Raw genomic sequence first — 19,051 nt, 5'->3', positions numbered from 1 at the left:
AGCACCTCTTGCTGCCGAGGACAGTGCTGTGCAGTTCTGGAATCTGAAGCCATGTACGCTTGTCAGTGCTGTGCTAACCTACATGTTCTACTCCCAGGACCCAAGAAAAAATGCAGGCATGGGACTGTTCATCCATATCAGCTTATCTGAAAGGAATTCAGGTACGTCCAGGGCAGTTAAACATTTCCTGTACTTCTCATTTTCTCTAAGCATCAACACTCTGTTTGCTGTTTTGGCCCACAAATCTTTATGCACTCAATAGACATGTCCATCTTCTAGTTTTAAGAAAGCTTTCATCTTAACATTTTTGTACTCTGTATATGTAATTAAATGTGGTTTTATGAACTTGTATGTATGTCTCATGTACCAGAATACACTCAGATTGGTATAATTGGAAAGGAAAATGGTACTGCATTTTCTTAGGATGTAACAATCATGTTTAACATAAGCTCTTTGTGGTTGAGTGCTCCACTGTATACAAGAAATCATCCTCCCTTTGAGCCTTACAACAACAAAGAATTTGTGTCTGTTCAAGGAGTATATTTCTCCTGTGTAATCTTACAAAACGATACTGGTCTGTGATGAATTGGTACACTAGAGGCTGTGTTGAATTAGATAAATTTGATAGTTTGAAGTAGCAGGAAACTCCTATGATGTTGGTGTGTTTGAATAGAATAATAATGCATGTCTTACTATCTCTTCTAAAAAGAAACCCAGAGAAACCCAAAACTAATTATGTTTTCATCATTATTAAGGCGCTCTACACAGATTGCTAGGTATCAACTGTAGTTCTGCAATTCACTGGAGTTTTAGGACAAGAGTCTGATAGGCTTTTCTTTCACATTCCCATGAGTGATGTTTCTTCACATAGTCTTTGGCCCTTTTTACAATTTCTCTTTCCATAATGGGGTCATTCATCAAACTCTTGGACAGCACAACAAACTCCTAAAAAAGATAAAGAATATAATAAATTAAAGGTTCCTTGAAGTTCTCATGATTCTGAAATAACTTGTACCGGTTGCTTGATTACAGTAAAACACTTCATCTGTGAACCAATAAACAGAGCTGTTCAAAGTCATTTTTCAAGGTCAAGTACCATAGTTTATTTATAAGCAATGATCAATAAATAATTATAACTTTTATTCAGCCCACCAAGTCATTTAAAATCAAAGGCAAATCCCATAGGTGTTAGGACAAGTATAGGCAATGAATTTAATGCCACAAAAATTGTTTGCCTACCCAAGTGTTACAAAGCCACGCGGGATATAAATTAAACAATTCACCTGGTTTCCTGCATGGAGGATAGCTGGCATCAGATTATTTAATCTCAGCCCAATTAAGCTTATATCTCATTGCTATCGTAACATGTTTAGTTATTTTGTAGTGAAACTGAAAAACTCACTACACAAAGATAGCCAAAATATAAAAATAGTCACAGTACAAAGTTAAGAGCAGGCATGCAGCAACATGATTTTCCAGAGTTGTTGCATCTGGACATTTACAGATCCAGCAGTCTAAGTTCATCAAGCTCTGCAAAAAAAGCCATATATGAATTTCCATTAACTGTGTTTTGTAAAATACTAGACCTGGCAGATTACAACTATTCCTTTGTCTGCTCCTCTGTCACTCTAATTTAGTTCAAGGGAAGAGACTTTGTGAACTTCAAACATATGAAAGGAGATTTGATGTCCGAACTAATCTATTCTGAGCAGCTGATCTAATATTCTATCAAGAGACAACTTCCAATACTTCAGCTTGATTACAAATGGGCTCAGATCTTTGCAAAATACTGTCTTGGTTTGGCTCAGAAATGCAGATAGCTAATGTGCCAATGGAAAATTAAGGTAATACATTACTACACGATTGGTAGTGCAGATTGGTGCATAAGGACACGGGGGACAAAAAAGGGTGGCAGAAAGGGGATATATTATTTGCACAAACCATCAGCTATGAAAGAAGCATCATAAATAGCCCCAGCATTTATATCAACACTAGGTTAACTAGCAAACTGTACTTGAAAACCTAAGTGCACAGTTATATAAACAAATACATAAATATAAAATCTTTGGTTACCACAGAATCAATGCTGCTATTGTAATGAAAGTTATGGCTATGCATAATACATAACTATAGCATGACCCTTGGGAAACACTGGTACGTGAAATCACATCGAACATGTTATAATCACTGCCTTGACTCTCACTGACAAGACAAACCATCAATATATGCATCACTGACATGAGATTTAAATAGTCAGAGATGCACATGTCAGTTCTGTTTGAAAGATTTGTAACCTCAGTTACAAACCTACAAAGGTAAAGACCAGACGAAGATGATTTTCACACATGCATATTAACCTCAAATTTTACATGGAATCAGCACCACATTATAATCTTTGCAGAGATGCTTTTCAACTTGCGTGGTTAATAGGTGCAAAAATGCCCCACTCCTTGCCCAGTGATCTCAGCACATATTGCACCCCAAATGCATTTCACTAATGCCTGTTATAAAAACAAGGCACACCACACATTCTCCCCTTTGATGTGCTGCAGAACTCCAGCCCAACTTCAGGCTCTGTCCACTCCATTCCCAAACTCTTCTCTCATGCTGTCTCTGTCCACACGGTGCTGAATGGCCTCTGGAACAGCCATGAGGGCCACACACATCAACCAGCCTGCCTTCCATCTGCAACTACCTGGCATTCAGGTGTTTTCTGACAGGTGAGTCTGGTCTAGAGAGCAGCCTGAGGCCACATCTATCAGACACTGCAGATCCAGCCAAGGACTATGACTTCAGATATCTGTTCATTTCCTTCCTCCATATCTGCCAAGAATACAGAACAAGGAAGGTGGGAACGTCTTACATGACTTATGCTGGTTTCATCCAATTGCCTGTCTAATCATAGTAATAAATACCGTTCGCACTGAACTACATTCCAACTTTAATTTTATGCTCCTGTGGAGGATTTTATTTAAAGTAATGTTTAAAAATAATTTATGTAAATTACCTAAGAACAGAAGCAGCAATGTAACATTTCTTGACAGGTAGTCCTATTAGCATTCTTTTAAAATGTGGATATAGAAGACAAAAATTTGGAAACATGTAATTGATAGAAGAAATGAGATCCTTCTTCACAGTTACAATATTTAGTGCTGGGGATAATTTCAGGAAAATGCCAAACATAAAAGCTGAGAAACTGCAGGAGTGAGAAAAAGCAAATGGAAAAATACTGAGGGACTGGGAATAAGGACTTCTCAGCTTTATCCCTACTTCTACTAATCAAATGTGACCACCTACAAGTCACTATCAGACTGGAAGCCAATGGGAAGATTTGCTGTGACTTATCTGGGTTTTGCCTTGTACTCCTGGAGCATCTGGCTTAGCTTGTTCTCAGTTTTGGTTAGTGAGCTTTAGACAGCAATAACTTCATTTATCAGGTGTCATCATTAACTCCAACTGACTTGCATTTCAGTCAAAATTTCATGGTGTGTCTGAAGCAGGGGCACTTGCAGAATGCAGACATTCAGTACTCAGAGCTTGTTCAGAAAATCAAGGATTTCATTTTTCTTTCTAGAAGCCTATGATATGCAAACTACTTACAGTGCGGTAATGTGTATTAATCAGCAGTTATGCTGTATTTCTGCAAGTGATGTTTGCACAAATATTTGCGCACTCTCTTATGTAGTTAGACACAACCCAGAAGAACAGGGGAGAAGATCATCTAATGTACATCCGTAAGTGATATTATATGTGCCCTCTTTTTGTGTAGCACTTCACTTCAAACACTGACATTTTTCAACAGCAAACATCCATAGTACATTTTTCTCCTGGTAAATTGACCAATCATCTTTAAAGAAAATGTCAGCTTTTTTATATAGTACCTAAAAGAAATTGTGTATAATATTTTGCAGGAACCCAAAAATACCACTATCTGGAAGATAAAGCAACAAAATGAGTGAACTGAAAAAGAAGAACAAATATTCCTTCAATTACCATGAGAATTTCATTGGTGCCAGAGCTCACACATGATGAAAATAAGATGCATTGTTAATATATTATTTATGTAATGAAAGTAATTCTGCAATTAAACCATTTCATATCAGCTTCAGCAGATAAAAGGACATGATTCTTAAATAGCAGAGAGTTAGTCTAGGAAAGGCAAATGCCAGCTACAACTCAGATTAGCGACATACCTACCTAGTGGCAGGCAAAGCTCATAAGTTTGCTGGCACATCTGTGTACTTCACAGGGCAAGGGGTCAGTATTTCTAGGAGAGTGTAAACAGTGATTGCTGGCACTGCACACATTGCAAATTAATTTATTCAGAACCAAGGTTCAAAGGTCTAAAATTTCAGCAGCATTCTGGTTTTAAATCCTGGTAGGAATGGCACTGACCCACATTTGGCAGAGGAAAACAATGTGCATTCAGTGTATCACTGCCAGTACCCAGCTGAGCTGTGTTTCTCTCTTAAAACTTCAAAAGTCTTCTCTGCTAGCAGTAGTCTTTCTGGATCCTGCTCACAATCAAATTCAGTCTGTGCTTGGCCCCTTGCTTTATGCCTTTGAAGTTTATTTACTTCCTTCTGTTTATTCAGCTCCTTCTGTGTGATTTCACAGATGCTGGACCCATAATTTTGAACCTTAGGATGCTGAGTAACTCTTTGTGTCTTCCATTTTAACATGGTTTTGCCCCAAAGCAGCTGGCTATTCTTCTCTCTTATCATTTTTTCTTTCAGGTTGCATTAACTCAGTGACATATACTCCATACACTTGCAAATTCAAGTAATGGCAGGATCAAGATGTGATTTAAAAGTAAGGTGCACAGATGATGTAGTATCAAGGACAAAATGTTTCATAGCTTTCACCTTTACTTTAACTGCTGTTTCCATCTGAGTATTGTCTTCAGTGATTGGCAAGGCCTTCTCTATTTCCATACATGAAACCTCAGCATTTGTGGAAATGATTAATGATGACTACAATTTCCTACTTTCCTATAAACCACAAAAGCTCTCTTTCATCAAGAATAGAAGAAGAATGCCAACAACATTCACAGTTTAAAATGATACACATGTTATGAAACAGTCCATTTCTATCCCTCTAATTTAACTTTCAAAAGATAAGGCGGCCCACAAACCAAACACAATGGCTCATATTTAGGCTTACCATACTACAAAACTCCCTCCCCAGTACAACTTGAAAACAAGCACCATTTTCTACTCTTGATCTATAATATAGTCTATATCATCACAACCAAATAGGTTCTCTTCATCTGAAACAGTGAAGATTCCTTTCACATTTTCTTAAAAATACTTGGTGCTTAAGCTTCTGCAAGACAGAAACAGACTTTCCCAACCACGTGAACAAAGTACTAATCTCTCCATACCATTAAAAGCATTTTCCCTAATATGTAACACACTAGAACTTATTCTCAGTGTAATGAACTGCCTCCATTCGGACCTCCATTCAGAGTCCAGATAGACTCACTTGGAGTCTTCCAGATTTTCATTATTTATTTTTTCCTTTTTGTTTCTGGATTATGGTCTGGTTTAGCTTTGGGCTAAAAAAGAAGAATGGATTTCATATGCTGAGCAGACCTTAACTTTGTCCTTCTTTTACTTGGCTTTGCTGAGGATAAACTTGGACATTTTGCAGTGTATTCTTTTAGATCAAACTTTCATCCAGAGAATAAAGGACAAACCTGTATGACAAAATAGACATGTCAGTCTCTTTAAACTCCTGTTTCTGTGTGGAATGGAATAAACACTTTGATTTACAGAAAATGGTGGATAGAGACAAGAGGTCAGAAGGATGGAACATGCTATGAGTTAGAATTTTATCAAGTTGAGATTTGACATCCTAAGAATAAGAAACCTCTTTTTGAAGGGCCTCTTTTTTTCTCATGGAGGTATGGAGCACTAAGCAGCTGAAGAGAGATCATTCTTGTGTTTGTGAATGAAACTTATTTTTTCCACCACAGTTTAAGAAAAGGAGAATACTCAACAAAGAGAAAGAATGTTGTAAGCTGCAGGAAAATGGAAGAGCAGAGCAGTTTAACAAATTGCCACACAGGTGGAGATGAAAGGAGATACAGACCTCAGGATGGGGAAAAAGAGAAGTAAACGATAGACTGTATACAGTGATTTAAAAACTGTATTTGACATGGTTTGGGGAGATAAGGAACAACAAATGTAAATGGTTAATTTATCTTAAAAACCATGAGTGAAGATGATTGGTATTCATTCTACATCCATGCAAGAAGAAAGTACCTCAACAGCTTTGCATTGGGTTTGGGTATTATTCTGCAAACAAGTATTTTTCTGCCCCATTTGCAAATGTTGATAGTTCACAGAACCACAGAATCACAGAACCATCTAGGTTGGAAGAGACCTCCAAGATCACCTAGTCCAACCTCTGGCCTAACACTAATCAGTCCTCCACTAACCCATATCACTAAGGTCTACGTCTAAATGTCTTTTAAAGACCTCCAGGGATGGTGACTCCACCACTTCCCTGGGCAGACCATTCCAATGCCTAACAACCCTTTCGGTAAAGAAGTTTTTCCTAATATCCAAACTAAACCTCCCCTGGTGCAACTTTAGCCCATTCCCCCTTGTCCTGTCACCAGGCACATGGGAGAATAGACCAACCCCCACCTCGCTACAGCCTCCTTTAATGTACCTACACAGAACAATAAGGTCACCCCTGAGCCTCCCTTTTTCCAGGTTGACCAATCCCAGCTCCCTCAGCCGCTCCTCATAAGACTTGTTCTCCAGACCCCTCACCAGCTTCGTCGCCCTTCTCTGGACTCTCTTGAGCACCTCCTTCTCCTTCTTGTAGTGAGGGGCCCAAAACTGAACACAGTACTCGAGGTGCGGCCTCACCAGAGCCGAGTACAGGGGGACGATCACCTCCCTAGCCCTGCTGGCCACACTGCTTCTTATACAAGCCAGGATGCTGTTGGCCTTCTTGGCCACCTGAGCACACTGCTGGCTCATATTCAGCTGACTATCCACCAATACTCCCAGGTCCTTCTCCGCCAGGCAGCTTTCCAACCACTCAGCTCCCAGACTGTAGCGCTGCTTGGGGTTGTTGCACCCCAGGTGCAAGACCCGGCACTTGGCCTTGTTGAACTCCATACAGTTGACCTCAGCCCATCGGTGCAGCCTTTCCAGATCCTCCTGCAGAGCCTTCCTACCCTCAAGCACATCGACACACGCACCTAACTTGGTGTCATCTGCAAACTTACTGAGGGTGCACTTGATCCCCTCTTCCAGATCATTGATAAACATATTAAAGAGGACTGGCCCCAGTACCGAGCCCTGGGGGACACCACTAGTGACCGGCCTCCAACTGGATTTGACTCCATTCACCACGACTCTTTGGGCCCGGCTATCCAGCCAGTTTCTAACCCAACGAAGCGTACGCCAGTCCAAGACATGAGCAGCCTGTTTCTTGAGGAGAATGTTGTGGGGAACGGTGTCAAAAGCCTTGCTGAAGTCAAGGTAGACCACAGCCACAGCCTTTCCCTCATCCACCCAGTGTGTCACTTTGTCATAGAAGGAGACCAGGTTCGTCAAGCAGGACCTGCCTTTCATAAACCCATGCTGACTGGGCCTGATCGCCTGGTGGCCCTGCAAGTGCCGCGTGATGACACTCAAGATAATCTGCTCCATGAGCTTCCCTGGCACTGAGGTCAAACTGACAGGCCTATAGTTCCCTGGGTCTGCCCTCCGGACCTTCTTGTAGATGGGTGTCACGTTTGCTATCCGCCAGTCGACTGAGACCTCCCCCGATAGCCAGGACTGCCGATAAATGATGGAAAGCGGCTTGGCCAGTTCCTCCTCCAGTTCTCTCAGTACCCTTGGGTGGATCCCATCTGGCCCCATCGACTTGTGCACATCCAAGTACCGTAGCAGGTTGCCAACTATTTCCTCATGGATTATGAGGGCCACATTCTGCACCCCATCCCCTTCCACCAGCTCAGGGTGCTAGGTATCCAGAGAACAACTGCTCTTGCCGCTAAAGACTGAGGCAAAGAAGGCATTAAGCACCTCCACCTTTTCCTCATCTCTTGTATCTAAGTTTCCCCCTGCATCCAGTAAAAGATGGAGATTCTCCTTAGTCCTCCTTTTTGTGTTGGCGTATTTATAAAAACATTTTTTGTTATCTTTAACGGCAGTAGTCAGATTGAGCCTCAGATGAGCTTTGGCCTTTCTAATTTTGTCCCTGCACAGCCTCACAACATCCTTATAGTCCTCCTGAGTGACCCGCCCTGTTTTCCAAAGATTATAAACCCTCTGTTTTCTCCTAAGCTTATGCCACAACTCTCTGCTCAGCCAGGCCTGTCTTCTTCCCCGCCAGCTCGTCTTTGGGCATGTGGGGACAGACTGCTCCTGAGCCATTCAGATTTCCTTCTTGAAGAGTGCCCAGCCTTCCTGGACTCCTCTGCCCTTCAGAACCACCTCCTAAGGGACTCTGCCAACCAGTGAATTGATCAGCTGAAAGTCAGCCCTATGGAAGTCCAAGACTGCGGTTTTACTGATTCCCCTTCTGACTTCTCCAAGGATGGAGAACTCTACCATTTCATGGTCACTGCCCAAGACAGCTCCCAACCACCACATCTCCCACCAGTTCTTCTGTTTGTGAACAGGTCTAGAGGGGCACCTCCCCTGGTAGGCTCACTAACCAGCTGCGTAAGGAAATGATCTTCCACACTTTCCAGAAACCTCCTAGAGTGCTTTCTCTGGGCTGTGTTGTGCTTCTAGGATATCACAGAATCATAGAATCATAGAATATCCTGAGTTGGAAGGGACCCTTAAGGATCATCAAGTCCAACTCTTGACACCGCACAGGTCTACCCAAAAGTTCAGACCATGTGACTAAGTGCACAGTCCAATCTCTTCTTAAATTCAGACAGGCTCGGTGCAGTGACCACTTCCCTGGGGAGCCTGTTCCAGTGTGCAACCACCCTCTCTGTGAAGACCCCCCTCCTGATGTCAAGCCTAAATTTCCCCTGCCTCAGCTTAACCCCGTTCCCACGGGTCCTGTCACTGGTGTTAATGGAGAAAAGGTCTCCTGCCTCTCGACACCCCCTTCCGAGGAAGTTGTAGACTGTGATGAGGTCTCCCCTCAGCCTCCTCTTCTCCAGGCTGAACAGGCCCAGTGACCTCAGCCGTTCTTCGTACGTCTTCCCCTCCAGGCCTTTCACCATCTTCGTAGCCCTCCTCTGGACACTCTCCAACAGTTTCATGTCCTTTTTATACTGTGGTGCCCAGAACTGCACACAGTACTCGAGGTGAGGCCGCACCAGCGCAGAGTAGAGCGGGACAATCACCTCCCTTGACCTACTAGCGATGCCGTGCTTGATGCACCCCAGGACACGGTTGGCCCTCCTGGCTGCCAGGGCACACTGCTGGCTCATATTCAACTTGCTGCCTACCACGACCCCCAGATCCCTCTCTTCTAGGCTGCTCTCCAGCGTCTCATCGCCCAGTCTGTACGTGCAGCCAGGGTTTCCCCATCCCAGGTGCAGGACCCGGCACTTGCTCTTATTGAACTTCATGCGGTTGGTGATCACCCAGCTCTCCAACCTATCCAGATCCCTCTGCAAGGCCTTTCCACCCTCATTCGAGTCCACAACTCCTCCAAGTTTGGTGTCATCAGCAAACTTGCTCAAAATACCTTCTATTCCTACATCCAGATCGTTTATAAAAATATTTATATGTCAGGGAAGTTGAAGTCCCCCATGAGAACAAGCACTGATGATTTTGCAACTTCTGCCACCTGCCTGTAGAACTCCTCATCAGTCTCCTCATCCTGGTTCGGCGGTCTATAACAGACCCCCACCAGGATGCTTGCCTTGTTGGCCTTCCTGCTGATCTTAACCCATAGGGACTCAACCTTATCATTCCCAGCCTCAAGTTCCACGACATCAAAACCCTCTCTGATACATTACTTGACACCAAAAAAATTATAGAAGGGCTTTTATAATATAATATACAATTGCTGTTTTACAGAGAAAAAAGAGATATTACTTTCCTTTCTAAGATAGGCTAACTGCACAAACATGTGATTCCAGTACAAATATTACCTAGGAGCTTGACAGCTAATATGCTAATGCAAGTTACCATCTTCACTAAAAAGAGATCTTGTGGCCCACTGGGACAGAATAACAGCAAAACTGGGAGCAATAAGTGGCAGCAAAACAGAAAGAGTATGTTGCAGGGAAGAAATAGCATTCAATTTAAAGTCTGTGACTCTGAAATAAAATAAAGTCCTTATCCATGTGACAGTAACTGATACCACTGGAACTACTGTGCTCAAAATTATGCATTCCTCTATATAAGGCAATTATAGCATATTTTTAATTGATCTCAAATTCCAAACAAACAGTTGGAATGTAGGATGCTTTGAGATCACAGAGGAGACTTCTTACAAAGATGTATGATGAAACTAATTGGGTCTGGTATGAATGAATAATGTATCTGAATTCCAAGCCAAATATAACGAGCATGTTGAGGGAACCACCAGACAGAATGTATCAGAATTAATATCAGGAGAGACATCAGTGTGTGAGTTCAACATGGTCGTATATCCTTAAAGTTCTGAAGAAGCATATGGAAGGCAATGGGCTGCTTACAAGGAATACATGTACACATGTACAACTAATTTTATAATTAGCTTTATACCTCAGCCTCCACTACCCTGAAAGTACCCCATTACCAAGGGTTATCTCAAGAAGAGAGACTGCTTCCCCAGCAAAATAAATTCCATAAGTTAACAAAGAAATCTTTCTGTAGAACCATTGGAAACATTGAATATTCTAGGGAAAAAAAAAAAAAAAAAAAAGGAGCTACAAGAATTTTTTCCATTAAACAAACAAAAGAACAACAAAAACTAACAGAGAAAACTCACCTTCTTTAAACAGCACTTAATAGGATACATTAATCACACATTCCACAAACTGGATAAATATGATACAGTTTGTACTTTGCAAAATTATCAAATAGACTGCTCCTGTAAATTTTATTTAATCTTGCATTAGATAAAAACAATAAGGATTTAGCTAATAATTGGTATCTAGGAAAATCTGTTTTATGGAATAATGGTAATAAGCAAGTTGATTATTTTAATGCTTTCTTCCCTAACTGCCATCATGGTTAGTTAGTTAATTGATCGTAAAATGAATAAACTCTTGCAAAATAGGTTCATGACTAGTTTGAAAATTAAATATGGGTTTTCTATACATGATGATATATATGACCAGAGCAGGAAATGATTAAAATAGGTGTACTAAATAAATAATAAAATATGCTGACATACCAAACCAATTGAAAACACAACACAATGCCTCTTAGATCATATTTATGATGAGAACTAGACACTGCAGGTGATGTTTGCTGGTCCAATTCTACTTTCTTGAAGTTGTAGAGGATCCCATCAGAGCAATGTAGGATATGTTTCCTCCTCATACAAACCAACTTTATCTTCCATTAACCAAAAGCCCAAAGTGTTAGTCCATGAAAATTTTCACCCATGAAAAATAATCCTTCCCTTTTCATAATCAAAAGTAGTGACTACAAAAAAAATCTTTTTTTTTTTTTTTTTTTTTTAACAGAATGTTACAGTCAGTCTTTAGACAAGTTAAAAAAAATAAGAGGACAAGAAAGTCTATGTGTAATATTTTAGAATAGAGGCTTTAAAAGCAACTATCATAGACTTCCTCCAGTATTTTATATTCAGGGTAACCACATAAAAAAAAGGAATGAACTAAAACATAAACGAATCTGCATCTGAAAGTCATCTTCCACAACATATACAAATATGTAACAGCAAAGCCACAAACCAACAAGAAAATAAAAAAATAAAAAATAAAATAAAAAAATGCAGCATTTACATATGCAGTGTTGTGTTCCCCCTCTCCCCACTCTTACTTATCTTCCCAAAAAATCTGTTTTAAAATATTGCTTAATTTTAGTCATTAATTGCTTTCTGACCAAGTAATATCTTTGAGTTAATATTGCTTTATATGAACACTTACTGCTAGATAATACATTGTCTAAAACTTCAGGCTTACACTTCTTTTTGTCAGCTACTGGTTGTCTAATGTGAGTTCATATTTCAGTTAGTGCTTGGAAAGAAATGTGACAGATGCATAACATTTATTGCAAAGTTTGCTTATGGAACCTTCAAAACTGGAGTGCAACAAGTTGAGGAGAACAGAGCCCCATTCAGAGGGCAGGCTTTAAAGCAGCACAGGCTAGTCAAACATTCAGCAAGGCTGACACCTAGTAAAAGTTTAGTGAACTGCAAAACTGAGACAACAGCAAAGCTTCCAGAAAGGCAATCTAACACCTAGAGTTTAAGCAGAATCTGAGATAAACTGCTCAGCTTAAAAGCCAAGTTTCCAGAGAGACACCAGCATGTAATGGGAAGTCAGCCTAAATTCTGGAGGGAAAGAAAACTAGTTTAAATCTTTGTTGTTTTGTTACCTGGGGATCTGAAAATAGTAGTCCTGTATCCTTATGTTTTATTATTGCTGCATTCCCAGGAATGTTCCTTGCCAGCACTGGAATATCTAAATCCATTGCCTAGAGGAATACAAAGAAAGGAAACAACTGTTTATAGGGATATACGGATTATTAGGATATAGGGATTTTTAGATGTTAATGATGACAACATTAAAATGAAAATCAGAAGCAATTAATCCAACCTTTCTTTCTCTTCAACCTTTTAGCTGAAAAATACCATTTCTAAAGGTGAACTCATATATGGACCTTCGCTGAAATATTTTCTGTACATTTTTATCAGTCTTGTAATGTTGAAAATATTTTCAGAAGCAATAATCAATCCAGAAAGTCAAGGGATAGCTTTGTCATCCTTTATTCTTTTATTCCTCAAGTATGCAGTTTGTTTCCCATTGGAAGTTCTTGACAGAGTTGTCACTCTACCATTGTCGTGCACGGATGAGATTATAGCACAAAAAGCCAACTTTACCCAACATAGAATATCTGTTCTCTTGCTCCATTAAAACACATTTTTTCACATATTTTCTACATGTGCAGAACTGGAGAGAAGTGGGCAGCACCAATGAGAGCAAAGGTCACAGTGGCTCCTTCTCCTCAACTCTGAGTCCTATTCATTATATAAAGCTCTGGAAGGAATTTTGCTTTTGACAGTGTCTGTCTCTATAGCCAGTCTTGGACTTTGAGTGTTCAGGGAATATAGGGAAGCATGGAGTGACATAGTTTCTGTCTGTGAACAATAAAAAAAAAATCTACCCCAAGGAGGGTAGAGAAAAGGTTATGCTTTTGGAACATTACACTTTCAAAACATATTACCTACAAAGCTATTGGCATAGGATTCCTCAGGGACTAAGGGATATATCTGAAGAAGTAGAATTTGATTCCACATAAACTGTGGGCTGGTTGTTTGATTTATTTATTCACTTATGTAATGTATGTATATGTATATATGTTTATGTAAGCATATACAGTAACCAAAAAAAGGAAAGGAAGCATGGAGGTCTCAACATGGTAGTATGAGGTAGCTGATAGCACTTCAGGCTGCCTGCAGGATCAGGAGAAGAGATGCAGCACAAAATCTGTTCAAAGCCAGTAAACCATTTCCAAGAGACCTAAGGCCAGGCAACTAAAAAATATGGCTTAGATTTTGAAGTACCTAGTATGCAAACCCTGGCCACTCAGCTCTCTTACTCATGCATATCCTGATCTAAAATTTTAATTGCTATTGATGAATTTGGATTCTTGAGATGCATTGACTGTAAACCTAGAAAAACTCATATTGCACAATTATCACAGTGTCAAAACAGAAAGCTATTCTCTCCCCCAAATCTTCAATCCATTTCATACTGTTTCCCTGTCACTTCTGAGTGAATGCTTTTTTAATTACTGTCATTAATTGCTCCTGGATGGGGAGCAATTTTCCTTCACTCTATGAAACAAGAAAGTAAAACTCCAAGGAAAAAACTAAAAAAAAAAAAAAAAAAAAAAACAAGAGGAAAACAAAACAAAACAAAACAAAACAAAACATTTAATTCGCTTTGCTTTTTTATTGTTTAGACAAAACTGGAGACAAAAATACCCTGACTGGTCATGTATAGACCCAATTATGTTTTGAACAGTGAAGGAATGCTGTGACTAATCAACGTGTTAATAGCTTAAAATTTCCATGAGAAACACTGTGTAAATCACAACTGTAGGTGAATTTACTCTGGACACAGAAATTCTACATTCCTTCTGGCACAAACATCTGCTTTGCAGCAGTTAGCTCTAAAAATAATAACCGTTAATGACATAACTTTTTCCACACTTTGTATCAGGAACTACTCGGTCAGCTCGAGGTACTTCAGGCCAATAGGTTAATGAAGTGAACACAAACCAGACTAAATAAATTAAAAGTATAAAAACTACAGACCAGATTTCTGAATTTTACTGTATAAAGTTGTTGAGTTTTTCTATTAAAAATAATTATAAGTTTTTCTATTAAAAATAATAATTTGGTGAGACATTATATAGTTTTCAGTCATCCATGCATTATTGTCATTTCTTCTGACTTTACAGTTAAACAAATCTGTTATCCAAAGATAGATTTTAAAAAATGATGACAGTATCTTCTTATCAGTATAGCAAAGTTCATATCACAGCAAAGTTCATATCACAGCAAAGTTCACCCAGGAAATTAAATACCAGTGTCCCACTCAGCCTGACAGGTTTTGAATCTGCAGGTTGAGGAAGTTGCTTTTGGCTTTAATTACCCAATGGTAAGCCTTACACGGGGTTACCATTGGCATCAACTTCTCAAGGAGATACAGAATTTCTGACTCAACAGACTTTCAGGCCTTCCCATTGACAGGCTTAAATGCCCTTGCATTCAATGTGCTGGCTGTTGTTGATCTCGCTCAAACATGTTCATTGAACAGGGAATGAAAATATTTTACTTGAACTTCTGAACTGAAAACCAAGAGCTTAATAGTGGTTTTGAAGTGTGTCAGCATTATTTGTCATCTGCCTAAGGCCTTCTCCTCACCTCTGTGTATCTCTTTCTTGAAAAAACAAAACTGTGAGAGTTTTTCTGGCTTGGCCAATTTCCAAACAATCAATTGTCCATTCAAGAGAAAGAGCACCATTAAATAAAAAGAGAAAGAAAGAATGAAAGAAGAAAACACGCATAACACTATACAACCACCCCAGGTGTGACAACTTATGTCCACAATAATTATCCACAAAGCACAGAGGAGTTTGGATTTGAGTGTATCAGACACAGTGAATAGCGAACACTGTGCCAACTGCCCATCGATAGTGACTGTCAAATACAAGTGCCCCATGGCAGTTCTGTCCTAGACTGTATGTCCTGCTGTGGTTTTACAGGATTGCACAGTACCGCTGTACTACGTTGTAGACTAGACCATAATGAACATTATTTATTTATCTATTTATTTGTTTATTTATTTATTCATCTCAAGACATGTTACTCCTGTTTCTGAACGCTATGTAGTTGATGGCTCACTGAAGCTGGCCACTAAGTTTACATTTAATTTTCCATAATTTCTGGACTTAAAAGGAAAAGATATTTGTTCTGTCTCGACTTTGAGGCCAGTAACTGCTATGTTGCAAAACTTTAAGGCCCCAAAACACATAGGTACCAATGAATTATAGCTACTGAAAGACAGAACAGATGGCCCAATACATATGATGAGGGGCTGGCTTTATACCAGCCAGCCTTAAAACAAATGGACTGTGCTGTAAATAATTACTGCATGAAGTGACTTAGAATTTAATTTAGATACTGAGTCTATTTTTAAGCAGTAAAAAGAATCATTTGCATTGTTGAAAATACGTATAATTTACTGACCTAGGTTCCACAAATAATAGAATAAAGTAACATTTTAGTCCATTGGCCATCTGTTTGACTACATTATCCTGAATACAAATGCATTTTAATGCTATGTCAGAAGGGTGCTGGGTGCAAATTCTAGCTTTGGAATCAAGTTATACAACAAGCATTTCTAACCCGTAGTGTGGGGCTTATAGAATCAATACAGTTTTTATGTTCTATTTTGTCTTTTTGATTGCCCCTTCTTTTCATCCTCCTATACTATACATCTTTTTTGGTGGCCCCTCTTCAAATTTACTCCACCACAACATCCCTTTTTCGTTTCTGTAGTTTGCTATGGCTTATATTCCAAACTACAAGGCCTGTACTTCACATGTTGTTTAAGACTAGATTTTGCCCTGCAGCAGAATAGAGACTGGACATCCTTCTCTCCTATGATAGATTTTTTTTAATTGGCTTTTTATGTGTATATGTGAAGGCATAGTAATTGAATAATTTCTAGAATAGTCAGAAAACACGTGAGAGCACAAAAAAGTATTCTGATGAAGTGGTGCTAGACTCCAAATCTTTTGCTTTTCAACTATATAGAGAATATGCAAAATTTTCAAGCACTAGTGCCTGTTTCACTAGCACTTGCACAATAATTCTGATCTGAGGTGTATTTCAAATGCTCACTCTAATGCTTGTTTTCTCTTCTTCAAATGCCAGACAGAAAACAGATTAGTTACAGCAAAATCTCTGAGATAACAGTACTAGATGACAAAGTAATTAGCTACAGTTTCTAGTTCTTTCATACCTTAAAGCAGGTTTGAAATAGATACGATTATATATTTACCCGATTTATCTATTATATATTTTTCTCATACTAAAAGCAAGCTATGTATGTGCTCAGTGTTTACAGATTCATGACCTGGTTCAATTTTGAAATTCCAAGAGAATCCGAGTTGCATTTCCAAATGCAAGCAAGATGTTATTTCCAGCCTATGAACAAAAGTTTTTTTCACATAGTTTTCTGCCTTATTAATTTAACAAGATCTTAGCAGATGGCCCTTCCTACTGTTAACCATCTCCAGCAGGGACTTTATTAGACTGACACTTTTTCTGAGAGGGAGAGATATTTACAGTAGGATATTTCATAAGCAAGTCATCAAATCCTACTGTACAACTGTCTAGTAAACAGACACACAGTATCAAAAACCTTATCACTTTAGAAGAAGCATTCAAATGAATCTGAGGAACTAAAAAGGGCATGCTTCAGGTAGTTTCTTAAGAAGTAACTAAAGATCTAATTCTGCTTTATGAGATGATGGGAACAACTCTGACACTGTAATCTACACTAAGCTTCCTCCTAATTTTACAGGGTTTAACCAATAGTCAATGACCCAGAGGACACACATTCATTCCTTATTGCAATATTTGAACAGCTCAGAATCAAAAATGTTTTTTTTTTTATCTGCCATGTGAGAAAGTATCCATATTTTCTAAGTGAAAATGTGGATAAAGGACCAATCAACTGATCCGTCCAAGGTCACATGCAAAAATCCTGACTCAACTGAGACCAGAGCTGTTGTCTCACACCACCTGTGCCATACCTATTAGACTTTCCTTCCTATAATGCAAGATTGCAGTTTGTGCCTGCAATTGGTAATTCATTCACTTGTATCTGATATGCACCCAAACTAGCATGCTCAGGCTTCTGAAAGTATGCCAGCTCTTTTTATTGCTGTTATATGACTTCCATGATAAACTCCAGGCTATGAGTTATCAGTTCAGAGATTAGGTTACCCTTCCTCCACTCTTCAACAACAAGGCTAATATAGGACAGAGGCTGGTGGAAAGAGGGTTATACTTGTCATAGATTTATTTTTCTCCCTGTGAAGATCTCCCTGCACAGGATCATAATTTCCAAACAAGAATATGTAGCCTTTTTGTGGTTCTTTATAATAATTCTCACATAACTACATAGAGGAAGGTGTAGCAACATAAGAGCTAATACAAAAGGTAAGCAGCTACCAACAGCAACTATCTCACTCATCAACAGCCCCATTTTTCTGAACTCACTTTGGGACTGGGAGAGCAAAACTCTCAGGAGCACCTCCACACAAGCACTAGCACCGAGGGAGCAGATTAAGAGGCAGCACCACAGAAGAGCTAGATGTGTCTTACTAGAGATACTAAAGAAACTATGAAATTTCAGCAATCCTGGTGTACCAGTGTAAAATGAAATGAGTAGTGGTAAAATGTGAACTGTGACAGCTCAGAAGCTCATATGTAGAGGAAAGCAAAAATCAGTAGTCCCTGAAGCAGGCTTAACATTACCTTTGAAGTAAACTGGAATTATCATTTTGCTTAGAGTTACTACATATTTGTTAAGACACTGTATGTGCAGGCTTGCTCCCTTCCCTGATAAAAGCTGAGGAAATTGCCTTTTAACTGCTCAAATCTGATTGGATTCCACAATATTTTGCAGAAAATTATTCTAATTGACTCATCAGTCCTGCGTTTTCATAACAGTTTGTACCAGGCCAAGCACACTTGCACTTCTGTTGCCTTGTCTTTTAACAGTCTCTCTGTTTTGCTTTTTATTATTATTAATCATCATTAATAATAATAATAATAATAAGTATAATATTATAACATAATAATAATAATAAAATGATTATTGATAATCATTATTATTTTATTATAATAATATAATTTATTATTATTATTATTATTATTATTAATAATAATAATAATAATAATAATAATAAAAGCATCCAACCAATTATTATTATTATTTATTATTTATTATTATTTTTTTCTTCTCTAACTCACTGACATTCTCAGGAAGTAAATCAGATTTATTTTTGGTCAACTGTTCTGTGAGTGCTCCTGAAGAATACATGTAGCTGGCTGGAAGGAGGTGACAGGTACTTAACAGTTACTTCTCTGAGTCACTGACTTGGTTGTGTGTACTGTGTTAATACACTCCATTTAATCTCAACTACTGCCACACTGATAAATTTGGAAATGTCACAATCTGTAGTATTTTTTGTTTATATAGATAGCATTGTTGCTCTGAAGAAGCATCTGGTTTCACCTCTGTGATCTCTTCTCAGAAAGAAAATACAAATTTGCTATCTTACCATCACCTGATTTTCCTAATTCTCACCATGTTCACTTAGTTCTTACTTATGAACAACTTTAGGATGTG

The 19,051-nt window shown here is 38.9% G+C and overlaps 1 protein-coding gene across 1 annotated transcript in view; it reads right to left on the bottom strand.

Annotated features, from left to right (window-relative positions):
* Nucleotides 1-798: 798 nt before the first annotated feature.
* GLT1D1 (glycosyltransferase 1 domain containing 1) overlaps nt 799-19,051 on the bottom strand; it is a gene marked incomplete at both ends in the record, with an annotated part of 64,987 nt that continues 46,734 nt past the window's right edge. Inside the window, 2 exons of the mRNA XM_084297500.1 lie at nt 799-945; nt 12,492-12,590. Of these exons, the coding sequence (XP_084153626.1) occupies nt 799-945; nt 12,492-12,590 (246 nt within the window). The remainder of the gene's footprint in view (nt 946-12,491; nt 12,591-19,051) is intronic.

Source organism: Netta rufina (genome assembly GCF_964035555.1).
Source record: "Netta rufina genome assembly, chromosome: 17".
NCBI lineage: Eukaryota > Metazoa > Chordata > Aves > Anseriformes > Anatidae > Netta > Netta rufina.
The sequence above is the reverse complement of the archived record's forward strand: the minus strand, read 5'-3'. Positions and strand labels throughout refer to the sequence as shown.